The sequence below is a fragment of the Acartia tonsa genome, chromosome 11 (genome assembly GCF_053477335.1).
Source record: "Acartia tonsa isolate MP-2025a chromosome 11, ASM5347733v1, whole genome shotgun sequence".
Classification (NCBI taxonomy): Eukaryota; Metazoa; Arthropoda; class Copepoda; order Calanoida; family Acartiidae; genus Acartia; species Acartia tonsa.
This window is the reverse complement of record NC_137270.1, coordinates 13,712,497-13,731,567: the sequence shown is the minus strand read 5'-3', so window position 1 is coordinate 13,731,567 and position 19,071 is coordinate 13,712,497. Positions and strand designations below refer to the sequence as shown.

The 19,071-nt window shown below is 31.1% G+C and overlaps 3 protein-coding genes across 5 annotated transcripts in view; 2 read left to right on the top strand and 1 right to left on the bottom strand.

Annotated features, from left to right (window-relative positions):
- LOC145331981 (uncharacterized) overlaps positions 1-19,071 on the bottom strand; it is a 43,166-nt gene that overhangs the window by 3,765 nt on the left and 20,330 nt on the right. For all 3 annotated transcript variants that reach the window (XM_080176872.1, XM_080176874.1, XM_080176875.1), the window contains 7 exons: positions 15,015-15,131; positions 11,821-11,884; positions 11,126-11,229; positions 10,122-10,178; positions 9,618-9,723; positions 8,622-8,699; positions 171-267 (listed from right to left, as the gene is read on the bottom strand). In XM_080176872.1, the coding sequence (XP_080032998.1) occupies positions 171-267; positions 8,622-8,699; positions 9,618-9,723; positions 10,122-10,178; positions 11,126-11,229; positions 11,821-11,884; positions 15,015-15,131 (623 nt within the window). The remainder of the gene's footprint in view (positions 1-170; positions 268-8,621; positions 8,700-9,617; positions 9,724-10,121; positions 10,179-11,125; positions 11,230-11,820; positions 11,885-15,014; positions 15,132-19,071) is intronic.
- LOC145332127 (uncharacterized) lies at positions 2,024-4,001 on the top strand. The gene is made up of 2 exons (XM_080177073.1): positions 2,024-3,412; positions 3,540-4,001. The coding sequence occupies exons 1-2, from the start codon at positions 2,054-2,056 to the stop codon at positions 3,693-3,695; spliced, it is 1,515 nt and encodes a 504-aa protein (XP_080033199.1). The 5' UTR covers positions 2,024-2,053; the 3' UTR covers positions 3,696-4,001.
- Positions 6,054-7,985, top strand: LOC145332137 (uncharacterized). Its single transcript, XM_080177083.1, has one exon. The coding sequence runs from the start codon at positions 6,077-6,079 to the stop codon at positions 7,448-7,450; it is 1,374 nt and encodes a 457-aa protein (XP_080033209.1). The 5' UTR covers positions 6,054-6,076; the 3' UTR covers positions 7,451-7,985.

Here is a 19,071-nt window from a genome sequence, read left to right as displayed (position 1 = left end):
GGACAGACGGACGTTCAAACAAAACAAATTATAGAGTAGCTTTGCTACTAGAAACATCAAAGATAAGGTTTTTACAAAAATTTCTAAATAGATTATAATTAACTGTTTCAGTTAAACGTTACATCATTATAATAACCAAGCCGTTACAGAGATCCTACTAAACAGCATACCTGGATAACCAACCCAATGCCAGTCATTGCCATAAGCACCGTAGGCCGACTCCTGGAAATCATAGGGCAAAAATCCACCAGTCTCTTTACATACCTCCTAAATAAATTAAAAATCAGTAAGAGGGGGGGTGGTGTATTTTTAGTTTGTTTCTTTATTACTTTAGGTCAGATTAGGTTAGTTTAAAATTGGGCGCCGTAGGTGTTAGGAATAGGAGAAAAAAAACTTTCCCTACTTTTAATTTACATTGAAAATAAGGTGAGGGGGTAGTTCTTAGTGCTTGAAAGGGAAATCATCACAATTTGTTAAGGACAGCCCCTTGCCTAGGCAAAAAATAATAAAAATTATAAATTCAAACACTTAGGACGAATACTATAAATAGTGCTATGGTACTTTATCCAAATAAAAAGGACCAGAGACAATACTTTGATTCCTTAATTCACATTAGGCAAAGTAATGGTTAAGATTGCCCACAGGGTTAGTTACCCCTAGGGATAAAACTATGGTTGCTGAGACTTATTTACACATAGAGTAAAATTTCTTTACCTTTCTTCAAAGAACCCAAAAATCAATCCTATTATATAAAGTAGTAAGAATTTTTTGTCTGAAGCTTAAGATCTCAATAACTACTAAACCAATTGGGTTCTCTTTTTAAGGTAAGCTTCACATAGGTCCTGTGGTGGTTTAATGTTTTTTTATTTCAGATTTAAGTCTTAGGATTGTTTTATACTATTTTTCTAGCCCCATTTCTGTCTCTTTAGATTCAGAGCTTCTATATGCTAGGGGCTTATCCGCTAGTACTTACTTTTTATTATATTTCAATGTGATTATTTTTAACATCAATGTTCTAAATGCCAAATGTCTGCCTGTCCTTCTGAAAAGATTTTAACAAACACAATTTACTTGGTAGCTATTAAATACAAATAGTTTATTTGTTTGTGAAGATTCCCCTGACTAAATATTATCTTATATATATTACTAAAAACTTATATATATTACCTATGTCATATCTTATACAATTAATTTTATAAAAATTGTAACTTAATAAATCAAAAAGGCATTATAGAAAACAGATTATGTTTACCAATATCTGAAAACTCAAAACTTAATTATTGGAAAATTGATTACAGTGCTTTCAAAGAAAGTGCATTTTAGGCTCTATTATAAGAAGGCTAGGGGCCTCTAGTGAAACTTGAAGTGAATTGGGCGAGGGGGCTGAGTCGACCACCCACCATTTTTTAATATTAGTTAAATGAAAAAAATTAAGAGTGGGTAATTTTTTATGGGTTATTTCTCTTAGGAGGGTGTTGGTACCCTCCCCCAAAATAGTAATGAACCTTCCCAGAACCCATAAGTAGCTACAATCTAAAGGAGAACCATATCAGTTCAGCAGTTACCAAGATGCATCAGTACAAACAGGCATATTCCAAAACATCCTGTTAGTTTTAAAATGAATTGGAAATTAACTTTTGTTATATGTCTCAAGTCTCTTCAAGTTATTACTGTGAAGCTTGTGAGCAACTCTTAACTCATTTTTTCTTTCACTTTGTCAATTAGCTATAATGCTATAGGGAAAATATTAATTATTCAACTTCTATCTCTATATGAAAGATTGAAATTTTTTTGTGAAAATTCTCCTCACCAATCAGCATTCATAATATAACTCAGAGAATCCACAGGTCTGTCAGTCATGTCTTATGTTTCCTTTAGCATAGTATTTTTTTATCTATTCAATTTGGTTTGCTGATAATAGATATGATCATCCTTGTTTCTTTTTCATTTGAGGTGAATGCTAAAGCAAACAGAGAATATTTACTAAAGTCTTAAACACTGTAAGTGTTCTAAATAAAATTTTAGTCTCTTTATTTCTTTAAAAGGCTAAACAATGAATATCAAACTTGTGCTTGTCATAAGTTTGATGTTTTTATCAAGATCAAATGCTAACAGTCTCAGTCTAAGAGGTTATGGTCCTGATATACTTAAAAATCTTCAGTCTCATGCTACATTCACTTTTCTAGATGATAACATAACAGCAATTGCAAATGACAACTCAGATATCAGTATACGGGGAGAACTCATTAAAGATGATAAGTATGATTGGTTTATCAAGCTCAGGAATGAGTCAGTTGCAACTCTTAAGATGAAGACAAATATAACTGGAACACACACTTGGAATGTAATTTTTCATGGAATACACAAAGACATGGATCTAATGTTTCATCCCTGCTCAATTGATGAGTTCCCATGTAGAAATGGCCATCAATGTGTTTCCATGGATGAAAGATGTAATCTAGTTGCTGCCTGTCAAGATGCATCAGATGAAAAGAATTGTTCAAGTTTCATCACCAAGGATGGTTACAACAGTCTTGTTCCCAATGTTGATACAAAGAATGACCCCATAAATGTTACAATTAACATTTTTATTGTAGATTTATATGTTGAAAATATAAAAGATAATGGATTTCAAGCAATTTATAGTATGGATATATGCTGGAGTGATCCTGGCCTGACACTAATGAATCTTCTAAAAGAGGACTTTAACAACAAAGTAAGAGTCACTGAAATGAAACATATTTGGATGCCAGATGTCATTTATCAGAATATCAAAGACAAGTCAACATCTGGTGTTATTGAAAATAATCAGAATGTAGAAATGAGACGAATGTCAGATGCCCTGAAGGATGACCCAAGAGAACTGATCAAGAATAGAAAGTACTCAGGAAAAGACAATCTAATGAAAAAATCTAATGAGTATTCAGTAAAGTTCCACTGCCCATTTTCAATCCATGGATTTCCACATCTACCACAAACATGTCACATGAACTTAACATTTGGAGGTATGAAACCTGAATTTACTACAATAAATGAAAACAGCACAGTGAATTCCGATTTTAAAACCTTTGGCCAACATGAACTTGTTGGAGACTTTAAGAAAAAAATCACCACAGATAAAGGCAGAAAACTGTTCAGTATTGAATTTTCATTTAAAATAGCTTCTAAGTACCCCATGTTGAACTGGTATCTGCCACTGTATGTTCTGGTAATGGTGTCCCAGTTGACTGCCTACATGGATCTTGAAAAATTTTATGAGACTGCTCTCTCTGTAAATGCAACAATTTTTGTAGCTGTGTCATCATTCTTCACCTCAATCACTGAATTAGTGCCTCCTTCAGCAAGGTTGACTGGCTTTGAACTTTGGGTTATTATCACTTTTATCTATCCTTTCTCCATGATTTTGATTCAGGTATTCAATCCAAATGCAAATTTTCTATTAAAAATGTTTTTATAGTTACCAAGAAATTAATTATTTAGTTTTAATTTGTAAATATTCGAACATATTTTAATTGGAACATTCAATATGAATCTTTTAGGTTATTGGAGCAGTTTTTGCAGGAAACAAAAAGTTGCGTACAATGTTGTATCTGATTATTAGAGTTGGCATTCCCTTGGTCTATATTGTATTTAATGTCTTTTACTTCTTGACACCCTACTTTGATATCTTCAATCTTATTGGTTTGACTGAATAGTTTGACTGAATAGAAATTCATACAATATTGCAAAATTAAAACAAAATTTTTAGTTACTGTATTTTAAATTATTTTATAGTTTACTATCTAGTTTAGGAAAAATATGATGTTTGCACTAAAAATGAAATAAATTATTCACTTTTAATTTGAAGTTAAAACTTTAAAGAATATGTAGTAATTTCAAAAACAATTCTTATTATTAACATTAATATTTACAAAGAACAGCGCCAGTCCAATAATAACATGAAATTATAAATTGCTATATTAAGTTTACAATGAAATATTTATTTTAACAAGAATAATTATGAATGAAACTTCGTTTTTTTAATGAATTGAAAATAATCAAGGATAATATGAGTAGCAAAACATTAAAATATTAAGAATATAACATGTAGAATAGATGCTAATCAATAAAGTGGAATTATCTTGTATGAATTTAGCAGAAATGTTGCAAAAATAATATCTGGGTTTTTTGAGGGAAAACAGACAAGAAAAATCAGAAGTCTAGTTTCAAAGGTAATTAGATTGTTTGTGTCTGCCCTTCTTGCAGTCTGTTTGTCTGTAGTGTCATGGGGTTCTAACTTATATTTTCAATATGAGAAGATAACATTTCAAGGTTAATATAGATTTTTAAAAAAATCTTTACCAAGCCAACTTATTCAACTTAGTTTAACAATTAATCTACAAAAATTGCAACAAAATATAATTACAATGGCAAAAAGCCTAATCTATTATCAAAAGGCACAAAAGAAAATAAGGTGTATCAGAAAACTTTAAAATTAATTAGTGAAAAACTAAGTATAAACTGCACTAAAGATTTAAATTTAGACAAATAAAATTTTTTTTTTAACATGACACAATGATTTTTCATGTGTAATCAGGGATAAGGGATGGGAAACGTAGGAAAAAATTATTTCAGGCCTATTTCAAGCCTAGGCCTAATAAACCAGTTTTGGGATGGCGCAGTGGTTTGTTATAAACGCTAATGAAAAAGCTGTGTGTGTGTAGATAAAGTATAGAATCAAATTCAGGTAGCTAGTTTAAAGTAAAAAACATAACTTTTTATAAACCTATATATTAATGGCTTTTGTTAAAATGAAGTTTTTTCTCTCCCAAATTTTTTTTCTCGTTTACTTTGGTAATTTGAACTGTCAGAAAGCTATCATTGGGTTTCCCTCAGACAGATTTTAGTTTGTATTATTTGCATTTTTATTAATGAGTAAAAATTTTATTTGAAAATTTCATTGCTAATTAAAATTCAAAATAAATAAATTAATATGCACTTGGGTAACATTCTATCAAGTTCTTTGGATACTATTATGTAATGATAGATTTGTACTGTGTTGTATTGTACAAATATTAGGGTTAAGGTGTTGTATCAATTCCGTATTAAATTTTTAAAATTCAAAATACAACATCTAATTTATAAACTACCAAATGAAAATTCGTAGCTACCTTCTTTCCAAAAAATAATCCCATTATTTTTTGTTTTTTCTATATGGCCCTTTTTAATGTTTAACTCTAAGCAGATTTAATAATTAAGCTAATGTGATCTAACACCATTTATATTTATTTTTTAGTAGCAGACAAATCATCATTTTTTCTAGAATTGTCTGCGTCTAAAATTTTCGCCAATTGGTGATTAGTTGATACAAAAAAGGCCGATTCTTATTGGTTTAGAGCAATAGCTACTTGGGAGCGTCCGCCAGTTTGATAGGAATTTGTAATAGTTGCAATATCCCTTTAGAATCTAGGCCGGGACCTAATTAATGGCCAGGTTTCCTATCCCTTATCCCTGTGTGTAATACATATTAAATGCAACTTGGAAAATGGAAATTAATGACTATGAATTACGTTTCAGAAGTATAGCTCACAAAGTAACTCTTACTAGTCTATACTAGTTATTCAAGCCAAGCTTGTAAGCCACCTTTTAACTCACTTTGTCTATCTCTCAGTCCATCAGTTCATTTGTAATGTTACAGGTGAATTACAGGAAATATACAGCTCATATTTATGTTACATTAAAAAGTGTTTCATAATTTGTTAAATTAATGAATCTTTAAAGATTTACCCTTTTTGTAACTATCATATTGTTTCAATCTATAATCTATTCTTTTAGATATTTTCTTATGTTTCCATATTATAAATATCCTTTTTTTTAACATAAAAGTATTGATATTCATATAAATTTTTTAAATAAATCTTTTTCAATCGGCTTTGCTGATAATGGTAAAAATCATATATTTATATTTTATGGAAAAAAATGGTTATACCTATAGTTAAGCAAACAGAGAATGTTTACAAATGTCATTATATGTATTAAATAAAATGATTGCATGAAATGAAGTTTTAGTTTGCCTGTTTCTTTAACAAGCTAAACAATGAATTTAAAACTTGTACTTGTCATAAGTTTGATGTTTATGTCAAGATCAAATGCTAACAGTCTCAGTCTAAGAGGTTATGGTCCTGATATACTTAAAAATCTTCAATCTCATGCTACATTCACTTTTCTAGATGATAACATAACAGCAATTGCAAATGACAACTCAGATATCAGTGTACAAGGAGAACTCATTAAAGATGATAAGTATGATTGGGTTATTAAGCTAAGGAATGAGTCAGTTGCAACTCTTAAGATGAAGACAAATATAACTGGAACACACACTTGGAATGTTTCTTTTGAAGAAATACACAAAGACATGGATCTAATGTTTCATCCTTGCTTAATTCATGAGTTTCCATGTAGCAATGGCCATCAATGTGTTCCTTTGGAGGATAGATGTAATCTAGTTGCTGAATGTCAAGATGCATCAGATGAAAAGAATTGTTTCAGTTTCATCACCAAGGATGGTTACAACAGTCTGGTTCCCAATGTTGACTCAAAGAATGATACAATAAATATCACCATTAACATTATTATTGTAGATTTATTTGTTGAAAATTTGAAAGATAATGTTTTTAAAGTAATTTATGAAATGGAAATATTTTGGAGTGATCCCGGTTTGACACTAATGAATCTTCTAAAAGAGGACTTTGACAACAAAATAAGGGACACTGAATTAAAGACAATTTGGGTGCCAGAAATCTCATATGAGAATGATGATAAATCAAAATCTAGTGTTATTGAAAATTATCAGAATGTAGAAATGCAACGAATGTCAGATGCCCTGACGGATGATCCGAGAGAACTGATCAGGAATAGAAAGTACTCAGGAAGAGTCAATCGTCTTAAACAATCCAGTCTATATTCAGTCAATTTGCACTGTCAGTTTTCAACCCATGGATTTCCATATTTACCACAAACATGTTCAATGAATCTATTAATTGGAGGTATGAAACCCGACTTTATAAATATTAGTGAAAATAGCAAAGTAAATTATTGGGATAATTTTACAGAATTTGGCCAATATGAACTTGCAGGGGGAATTAAGAAAACAGTAACCACAGAAAAGGGCAGAAAACTGTTCAGCATTGAAATTTCATTTCAAATAGCTACTAAGTACCCCATGTTGAACTGGTATCTACCACTGTTTGTTCTGGTAATGGTGTCCCAGTTGACTGCCTACATGGATCTTGAAAGATTTTATGAGACTGCTCTCTCTGTAAATGCAACAATTTTTGTAGCTTTGTCATCATTCTTCACCTCAATCACTGGATTAGTGCCACCTTCAGCAAAGTTGACTAGCTTTGAACTCTGGGTTACTATCAATTTTATCTATCCTTTCTCTATGATTTTGATTCAGGTAGTTACTTAAATAAGAAATTAGGCACATTTTTTACCAAAGTGGCTGCATTGCATACCCAAAATTATTTCAACAATATTAGTTTGGTCATTCAATATGCAATTTACTACTTTTTAATATGGCTTGATATTGATTTATTCAGCAATTAATTATTTTATTAAATATGTTGATATTACTACATCAAAACATAATGCGAATAACTCTTTGTTTTGCTATTCCATAACTTTAATGTGTCAACTTTCTAGGTTATTGGAACAGTTTTTGCAGGAAACAGGAAGTTGCATGCAATGTTGTATCTGATCATTAGAGTTGTCATTCCCTTAGTCTATTTAGTATTCACTGTCTTTTACTTACTGACACCCTACTTTAATATCTTCACTCTCATTGGATTGGCTGAATAATAATTCATTTTAATTTTACTGGAATTTGTAATGGATTTTAAATTTCATTCTTTCAGATTATTGAAATCTTTTCTAAATAAGAAAATTAATTTATTATATTCAGAAAAAATATCTTGTTTTGCATTAAAAATGTAATAAATAATTCACTTTTAGTTAGAACTGTTTTTGTAATTTTAGTATAAACACATTCCAAAAGTGTAAAGAATATGTTGAAAACCTAATACTAAACATTTATATCCTTTCATGGAATCAATTAATATTACAAAATGGACATTACATAAATTTTTATGGATCCATCTCTTTAATTAAAAATTTCTTTTTATTATACAATACAAAACTTTATATCAAGCCATGAGTATGATAATACAAGATAATAAATTTTGTATGCTTAGATACTAGATTTTAAAATTTGAGTTTAGAGTATTATTCTTTTCAATATAGCATTATAATTGACATATAATTAATTTATCCACTCATTGGATAATAATTGCTACAATTCAATTTATTATACATTTGCCCATAGAAATAATAAGAACAATGATGACATCACTGATAAGTAGCAAACTATAAGAAATTATCGATGGAAAAACGAGGGGGCGAAAAATAAAGGGAAAATTTTTGATTATATTTTTAGATTTTTTACTATGGCCAGACCAAAGGACCATGTAAATTGTATGCAAGATAATCATTTTCAAAAAACATGAGCTGTTTCTCTTCAAATATTTCTGAACACATTGACATTTCAAATTAAAGAGGAGCTTAGCTATTAAAAAATTTCTTACTCTGCTGTGATTAAAGTTTCGTCTAACATCAGCCAAGGAAATTCCATACTTCACTGAAGGCTCATAGAAATACATACACTGAAAATTATTTAAAAATGAAAATTAGATTTTTTCGGAATTAGGGTCACAAGGCACGAGGCATTTATTCCTGTACCTGATAAGAGTAGTTGGCATGGGAAAGACGAAATTCCTTAATATCACACCCGTTTAAGTCTGTACCTGGTACAAGTAGTACAGGTATAAGGAGGACGACATTCTGGATCATCACTCCCCATATGGCTGTAGTTGGTAAGAGAAGTATGCATATGGAGGACGACATTCCAGATTACCACAGCTTTCTATTTCTGTACCTAGTAAGTGTAGTACAGGTATAAGATTGACGACATTCCAGATCAACACTACCCATTAGGGCTGTACCTGATAATCGTAGTAGGCATGAGAGGACGACATTCCATATTACCACATCTGTCTATTTCTGTAACTGGTAATCATAGTAGTCATAAGAAGGACGACATTCTGCATCATCACTCCCCGTAATGGCTGTACCTGATAATCGTAGTAGGCATAAGAGGACGACATTCCAGATAACCACAGCTGTCTATTTCTATTAGAAAAGTATGATGGTGTGATATTAGAGGTTGCTCGGCACCCTAGCCACAGGCTCTTGGCCTCCTAGCCTGTAACCTGACCTAAACTAACCTTATTGTAAAAAAAAAACGCGTAACGTTTCATACCCTCTAACATCACACCATCACACTTTTCTAACAGAATAGAGTAGTACAGGTATAAGGAGGACGACCTTCTGGACCATCACACCTGTTTCTTCCTGTACCTGGTAAGAGTAGCAAAGGTATAAGGAGAACGACATTCCAGAATACCACAGATGTCTATTACTGTACCTGGTTATCGTAGTAGGCTTATGGAGGACATCATTCTAGATCATCGCTCCCAGTTATGGAAAACATTTTATATCAATATTTCCCTGTATGGCTGTACCTGGTAATCGTAGTAGGCATAAGGAGGACGGCATTCTGGATCATCACAACCATCTCTGTCTATTGAACCAGATACAAATCCATCCCTGCGCTTTCTGGCATAGCCCCTGAACAATATTTCTTATTATATTTACTTTATAACCCAATCATGATAAACAAAATTATTCTGTAGATTAAAATTATTGGTGGAAAAGTTTGTGGAGATCTCTTATAAACCAATCAATAAAAAATCAATAATAGTCCCTCAAAGTTTGAAAGCCAACTAACAAAAACTTTATAATTTTTCGCGGCATATTTATTATTTAGCCTTAGGTCGCTCACAAGTTTCATTTTGCGCGCATCTGTAAATAAATTAATGTCTCTTTAGATATTGCTATGTAGACAGACTCTAAATCATTGTGGATTATAAATATACATTGTCATAGCGTTTCCTCTTTCGGTATTAATATTTCAGCTATTACAATCTAAAAACATAAATTAGTGCAGATCCCCCATGGTTACTTACCTAAATCTCTTCAAGTAGCAGAGGCCTTCCCTCTCGTCATAGGTAAAGTATTTGCATCTAAAAATTATTATAATAGTTAATAAACAAGGATGACATCAATAAAAAAAAAACTAGGCACAATGAATTAAACCTACCAAGAACAAAATACATATAGTTGCAGCGCTGAAAAATTATATAAAATTGATGATCAAATAGCAGAGGCCTTCTCTCTCGTCATAGGTGAAATATTTGCATCTGAAAATTTTTATGATAGTTAATAAACAAGGATCAATAAAAAGAAACTAGGCACAATGAATTAAACCTACCAAGAACAAAATATATATAGTTGCATCGCAAAAAAATTATATAAAATTGATGTCAAAATAAGACTTCCTCGAGATGTTTGTAGATTTGCTACACTTTCTGGTATGACTAAATCTTAAAAATATCATCTTGAAAAATTTGAAATCGATGAGACGATTCTAATACTCCTAAATTAACAACCAGAGCTATCCGTTACGGACGTACTGGCTGACTGACCCCAATTATTAAACAACTTTAGGATCTATATAAACAATTTTCGAAAATTCAGAGAAGTAAGGTACCTAACAAGTAGGCAACAGACAAAAGTAGTTTTTTTGCCAACAAAAAACACCTCATTTGCAAAAATCTTATTTTGTAATTTTTGCTGTGATAATTCTTATGTTTAGAATTGTTATTTTGTCATTATCATCACATACAGTTTTAACTGTTTCTAAAATCCAACTTCTTTTTGACTTAGGTATAGGTATACCACCGTCTATTCCCCTATTGGGGATATTTTTTCTAGGAGCTGGTGGTGGTACCTTCCCCCAAAATAGTTATAAACCTACCCTGACCCAAATAAAGGGGAATCATATTGTTTCAGCAGTTAGCAAGATCCTTTAGTACACACAGACAGACACACACTCTGTTACTTTTAAATAAGGATAGATCATTTTTATGTTAATATAATAATTGAACAAAAGAATTACACAGATGGATACCTGAAAGTTTCTTCACATCTGAGGAAGCACTCTCTGCTGCTGTTGTAAGATCTGACGGCTCCAGAACCAGATCTCCTATCATCAATGTCAACACCTCCACCTCCCTAGTAATAAGTTTCATAATAGTTATATATCCTATTTTCATATTAATGAATGCTGGAATGGAATGTATTTTTTATAATCACTATTATTATTAGGAATGAATATTTTTTCCCCAATAGAATAAAGTATCAAGTATTTTATATTAGGTCTCTAAGTTTAATTAGGGTATTTGTGCGAGGAATAGGATCATTCTATCACTAAATTTTGGGGTGGTTGTCTGTTAATGATATTTCATCTGACTTTGCAAATGAAACTCACAAATAGAAGGAATATTAACAATATAAAACACCAGGAATAAGGTATAACCAACAAGGGAATTAAATCTAAAATAATATATGGGGGGCAAATGGAGAGGTCGTCAATTTTATGATGTGTTGCCCCCCAACGACAGCTGAAAAATACTTATAGGTTTCGTGATTTTTTTCCAAATTAATTTCATTATTGGTATGAGCTGATAAAACACATGCATACAGACATACTCACTGAAGGGCTGACAAAGTCTGACTATGGCCCAACTCTGTATTAATCAGTGCTATATTGCAAGATTCTAAGCTTTATAGAACACAGTTAATATAAAATATGATGTAACTAACCTCTAGGGGCAACAGATCTCCACCAACATATTCTACATCATCCTCTGTACACCCACTACCAGACCTGACATAAAATAATCTTTATGCAAACTAAATTTTACACATTAACACATCTAATGTATTATCAATGGCTGTATCTATATCTTTTTTATTTATATATCAATCTCTAAATTTTACTTGGGTATAAATAAATTAATTACAGTGAAATATTAACAGCTCTATGTCTATTAATGCTTCTTTTTAATGTAAATATACACAGTGGGATCTTTTGAAAAAAATCGGGACATCCAAAAAATCTAAAATCGACTTTTATCTATCCTAGGACCTAATAATGGCTGTAAGTAGACAGCTAGAAAAGAAATTTTTAAAAAATATTAATTTTTGGCGGGTTTATGCCATTTTTAAAAAAGGTAGTGAAAAATTTCTTTTCAGTTTTGATGATTTTCCAGATTTTTTTACACAATTTTTTCAAAGCAACAAAAAATACATTTATGTTCATCTTATGAAAAAAAAAATTTACTGAGGTACTTTTCAGATACCTGTACCAATGTCTAATTAAAGAAAAAATTGTTGGTGGTGTAAATTGACATTTTGTGAGAAAATTTCACCAAAAATATTAATATTTTTAACCCCAAAAAATCAGTTTTCTCCATTTTACCCAAAAACGGACAGAAGGCCCCGGGTTTTGCAATAATAATATCAATATACAACATGTATTGTGTATAAAACAGTTTTCACAACCTGGGGCCTCTTGTCCGTTTTTGAGTAATTGAGCATTTTACATTGCATGGTTTGAACAATTTCGTTCTTGTTAATTTCAAATTTTCCTTCGTTAGAGGGGGAAGGAGTCATTTTAGAGCCCAAAGTCATCTCTGCAATATTTTCAAACTTTTTAAGACGGATCTTTCTTGACTTATGCATCATTTGCCTCTGGCGAACTGTTTCGCCGTTATTTGCCGCCGTTGGCGTGATTTTAAACGATTTTTGCCGTTCTCGCGGTTTTAATGGACAATTAAGGGATAAAGGAGTCGTTAAATAAAGATGACTTATAAATACTTTTATTTTAGCAATTAAATTTGCTAAATTTCATGTGTTCTAAAAAAATTTGTAATTCTAACTGGTTTTGGTCCAGCAGAAATTCAAATTTTGGTATTAATTATAATATTGCAAAAACATTATATACGCATCAGAGAGAGAGAGAGAAATATACGTTTGAGAGAGAATATAATATAGGTAATTATGTTTATATTCTTATACCAACTTTAAATGAAGATAGCTTGACTTAGAATAAAGGTATTAACACAAAATCAAAAGTGTTTTGAAAATTATGTTATTGTTGTTTATATCTGTAAAAAAAATATTTGAAAACATGCCTTATAAGTGTCCTATTTTACTTATACTGGACCTACCTAAAAATGCCGGGACTCGAACTGGGTGCACCTGACGCTATATTCTTGTTCACAAACATTGTTTGCATTGAAAAAATATTTACATAGACGTTGATTTTGTTAAAATATTCCTATCCTAACTAAAGTTATGAAGTTTTATAGATTTTTTAAAAATAGGGTAGCTTCGCTCCTCCAATACCGACAGACGTACTTACCAAATGCACATGAGAAGTCAACAGGAGCAAAATTTAAGTTATTTCCTAGCTAAAGCAAAAAAAAATTACATCATTTCCTCAAATACAAGCATATTTATTGAAGTTTACTTTTGTCTACTCTTAATGTCCCGTTTTTAGGCAAAAGATCCCACTGTGATATATTTGCTTTATTTATCTATCTATCTCTAATTCTTCCTTACTTACCTCATTAACCTATACATCTGTATCTATTTCTACTTTCTTTATCTATCTGTTTCTAAATTTTGCTTAGGTACCTATTAATGAATTTGTTTGTGTTACCTATTAACAATTCTAGGCAAAAACTGCTTTATTTATCTATCTCTTTCTAAATCTACCTTAGATACCTGACAATGAATTTATCCGTGTTACCTATTAACAATTTTAGGTCTATTAGTGCATTAATAATGGCTGTATCTATTCATCTGTGTATCCATTTGTATCTATATCTGCTTTATTCATCTATATATCTATAAATCTACCTAAGGTACCTGTCAATGAATTTATCCTTGTTATCTATTAACAATTTTAGGTCTATTAGCGCATTAATAATGGCTGTATCTATTCATCTATGTATCCATTTGTATCTATATCTGCTTTATTCATCTATATATCGATAAATCTACCTAAGGTACCTGTCAATGAATTTATCCATGTTATATATTAACAATTTTAGGTCTATTAGCGCATTAATAATGGCTGTATCTATTCATCTATGTATCCATTTGTATCTATATCTGCTTTATTTATCTATCTAAATCTAAATCTTGCATGAATACCTATTAATGATTTTATCCATGTTACCTATTAACAATTTTGGGTCTATTAGTGCATTAATAATGGCTGTATCTTTTCATCTATGAATCCATTTGTATCTATATCTGCTTTATTTATATATCTATCTCTAAATCTACCTATCAATGAATTTATCCGTGTTACCTATTAATAACTCAATTAGTTACCCTATTGATTGCTGTATCTATTTATTTATTTACCTATGCATTAGGGCGGGTTTATATCGGAATTAGAGACCAGACATACAATAGCTTTTTGTAAATGAGAGTAAAAAATTATTGAATCAGAACTATGGCTTCATGGTGCTCCCAGGAAAGACCTTGAGGATTAGAATCAGGAACTTTTGTCCATTTAAAAATATCTCGTTCCTAGCATTAGAAATGACTAAAAAAAAACCTTTTTTAAGGTTTATTGAGAATTGTCCAATTTGTAGAGGTTTTTTGAGATTTTCTCAGGCTAGGAATGAGATTTTTTGAAACGGTCAAAAGTTCCTGATATTACTCCTCAATGCCTTTCCTGGGAGCACCATGAAGCCATAGTTCTGATCCATTAATTTTTTGACACCCATTTACAAATAGCTATACAATTGAATGTCTGGTCGTCAGCGGTTTTGAGGCTTAGGATAAATTTTAAATCATCCAGAGGTGTATTATACTCATAAAAATCATTTGCAGATCCCCGCTTTGGTCTCAGAAAAAAAATGTCCAAAATCGACTTACCCTACTATGCATCTATATTTAATTATCTATCTATCTCTAAATGAATTTATCTGTGTTACCTATTGACAACTCTAGGCCTGTTAGTGCCCCCACTAATAGCTGTATCAGCCCCTCCCCCTCTCCTCCTGTCATCCACATCCGTACAGAAACCTTCTCCATTCCCACAGAATCCAAATCTTTAATATTTCAAATACAAATAAATTTATTATTTATTTTTTATTATTGTTTAGAAAATACATTGACATAATATTTGCCAAAATCTAATCTAAGTCAGTTAGGGAGTTGAATCCATTTTTATAGAAGCAGAGATATAATCTATGATTATGGTTTGGACCCTCTAAAACTGTAATCTACCTTTCCACTTTCCCCTCTCTTGGTGAAGATATCTTCAACGCCGATACGATTTTTGAAATGTAACATTCTACTTTCCCTTCTCTTGGTGAAGATATCTTCAACGCTGATACGATTTTTGAAATGTAAGATTCCACTTTCCCCTCTCTTGGTGAAGATATCTTCAACACTGATACGATTTTTGAAATTTAAGATTCCACTTTTGCCTCTCTTGGTGAAGATATCTTCAACAAGAGAGACAAAAGTGGAATCTTATATTTCAAAAATCGTATCGGTGTTAAAGATATCTTCACCAAGAGAGGGGAAAGTGGAAGGGTAGATTACAGTTTTAGAGGGTCCAAACCATAATCATAGATTATATTTCTGCTTCTATAAAAATGGATTCAACTCCCTAACTGTAAGTGGTACTCAAATACAAGTATATCAATAGAATATGTATAACAGAAAGGTTTAATTTTATTAAATTCTTTAAGAAAACTTAAAACTTGTATTGTATGGTTTTCAATAAAAACTATGTATACCAAAAACAATATAATCTTTTTCTTTATGATAATAATCAACAAAATTATTGATTGTATGTTTTTTTAAAAATACTATGTATACTAAAAAAATACTTTTTTATTTTATTTTTAATACCTACATTACTTTATTTCAGTCTATGATTCATGATATTTTTCTATGTAATTAATATAATGAACAAAATTATTGATTGCTGATTACGCTTTGCTGATTTTATGATCTATAAAAATATTGCAAACTTATTGATATTAATCAATCATGTTTGACAGTTATTAAATTAATTAGATAAAACTATAGAAAAAGTTTTGATTGCAAATCATATGATTATTTTTTTTTTTTTAATTAGTAGCATAATTATTACTCTGAGCTCCCCCCTACCCCCCCTCCCCTCCCCAGAATTTAGCTCGAAACCAACAAAGTTTGTTTGAAATCCATTTCAATTTGGATCTTATGCCTAGTAGCTATATTCTCTGAAAAAAGACAGACAGACACAGGGTTGGTTTTGACAAATATCCCACTTACAGAGTACTTTTGATGGTTGCTCTATTGGCATAATTACTTTTTGGGATAAGGAAACAATATAGAAAAATTTTTGCTAAAAATTAACATAAAAAAGTCACAATTTCTGTGTTAACTTATTTTTGTGATTTTATTTTATTATTAGCAGCTAGCCCATAGAGGCCTTAAGGGGCAATTGAGGTTGAAGGGGGGAGGAAGTTCACCCCTTTAGATTTGTAGTTTTAAAAAGAAGGGAAGTCAAGTAAGTCATACTGTAACGCCGCCTAGCGGCAGTTTAAAATATTTTTGGGTAATTTTTTTCCTAGGGGTGATTTCTCTTGGGCAGATGGTGGTACCCTCCCCCACACATTTCCTTTTACTTTACTATAAGGATTATTGTAAGTTGTAACGTACTACTTATTACAAAAAAAAGTTAAAAATTTTACACACATAAAAGAAAACTTAAAGATTTTACCGTGAAATTTATAATGATTCTATTTTTTTTAAAATGACAATGACAAAAAATCTGCTTCTTATAATCTTAATGCTTTCTACTTTTTGCTTTATAAGTACATTTAGTATAAATCTATTTTGAAATCCACAATTTTATTTGTTTTTCAAAAGCAAAGCTTTTCTATAATTAAGTTTGATCTGTCCGTATTTGTTCATTTATGCATGTTAGAATCATCCTATCCATTTCAATTCATGATTATTGATCATAGTATTATAACTTGAACATAAGAATTTGGGGGAAGATTCAAATATCAACCAATGTAATAGTACTGCCTCTATGCTATACACTATAGTTAAACTTACAGTTTCCCTCAAATTGCCTAGTCGAGCACAGAAACCCCACCTACCTTATTTTTAAATAAACTGAAAATAAAGGGAGGGTGGGATTTATTTTTCAGTTTTCATGTCTAATGCCTTATATCGGGTTGGTTTGGGTTATATAAGGTACTGGGTAGACCAAATTGGTTGGGGCATCGCAGGCACATACAAAAGTTTCAATTTATTTTAAAAATAAGGGGTAGGGGTAGTTCAGAGCACAATAGAAACTTTCAGTGACAGCACCGTAAAACTATCAGACCAGAACTTGTCATTATAGAAGTTTGTTTACACTTTAGAAATTTTTTAAATACTATTACTATCGGATTCGCCCTAACAACACCCCTCCCCCCCCCCCCCTACCCAAAGAAAGTAGCTTTAAACTATGGTATGACTATTATGTATATTTCCTTAAAAGTTTTAGTTAAGCCGTTACTGAGATCTTTCTTGAATCCTTGAACCGCATCATAACTAAAGATGTTGAAAGAAAGACCTAATTTTTTTCTTTCTTTTTTTTGTCTCTCTCCCCATCTATTTAAATATAATCCAGACAACTACCTGGCTCAAGTGGTGGAGACCCTTTTCGTCTGCTAGCAAATTGCATTCTGATATTTTGTAGGGACTCGGCTGTGTTTATTTTTTCGATGCTATTAGCTGATTTCAAAATTCAAACACAAAACCATGACAAGTCCCCGCCATGTGGGCAGAGTTACATACAGCCCATGAACCCTCTATTCTTTTACTTTAATTTGAAACAGCTTCGATAATATTTGACGCGACCATTCTTGTTAACTTGAAATAATAACAAGGATGACAACATACATAAAAGCGAAGCACTGAAACGGTATGAAAAACTTGTATAGTGTCAGAACTGAATAATCAGAATATAAATGTATAAGAGTCAAAGCAAAATTGTAAGTAAATTTGTTGAAAAACTGCTTGATACAGGATAATGTTTATGGACATACTTACATTTTTAGGACTTGATTATAGAGTTGCTTCGCTTATAATATTATACTTTGTTGTCCCAGGAATCAATATACCAAAATTCAGATCAATCGGATGATTAGATCACATAAAAATTTGTTGTTTAAAAAGTAAAAAAATCAACATGTTTAAAATGGACGTACGGAAATTTTGGTAATGATTATAGAGTTGCTACGCTTTCTAAATCGTACCTAACTACTAAAGGAATCACCATGCAAAGTTTGAAATCGATAGGACCATTCTAACATACCTAAATTAACGAAAAAAGCTATCCGTTACGGACGTTCGGACGTACGGACGGACGGACGGACCGACCCTAATTATAGAAAAGCTTCGCTTTTAAAAAGTGATGTTATGTAACAAGAGACAAATTTTTCTTATCTACAAATTGACCAAATTTCTATTATTGTTTGGTTTGCCAACCAATTCATCTTAATAAACATTGTAAAATAAACTTAATGTCAAAATAATTAACAATTTGTATTGGACATAGAAATAGATAAATCTCAGAAAAAAAGTCCAGCTGATAACTTTATAAAAGAGAAGCTTTTCTATACTTAGGGTCGGTCCTTCGTCCATCTGTCTGTTCAAGATAGTTGTTTTCCGTTACCTTTTACATGTTAAAATTGTCTTATCGATTTCAAACTTTGCATCATGATTCCTATAGCAGTTAGGTACGATTTAGGAAGCATAGCAACTCTATAATTATTACATAAAAGTCCATAGGTCCATTTAAAACGTGCTGACTTTTTGTATGATATAATTATCCTTTTCATCTGATTTTTAAACTGATGATTTCTAGGATAACAAGGTTCAATATCATAAGTGACGCATCTCTATAATTAAATGCAAAAATGTCCGTGTACAGTTTCCTGTAATTACTCAATTTTGCATCAAATTTATGTTAAATTTTGTTTAGGCTTACAAATTAAT

Bases quoted from the DNA above. Each gene is read 5' to 3' on its own strand.
- LOC145332127 (XM_080177073.1), top strand. From the start codon at position 2,054: ATGAATATCAAACTTGTGCTTGTCATAAGTTTGATGTTTTTATCAAGA. The intron at 3,413-3,539 runs GTATTCAATCCA...TGAATCTTTTAG, and splicing joins TCTCCATGATTTTGATTCAG to GTTATTGGAGCAGTTTTTGC.
- LOC145332137 (XM_080177083.1), top strand. From the start codon at position 6,077: ATGAATTTAAAACTTGTACTTGTCATAAGTTTGATGTTTATGTCAAGA.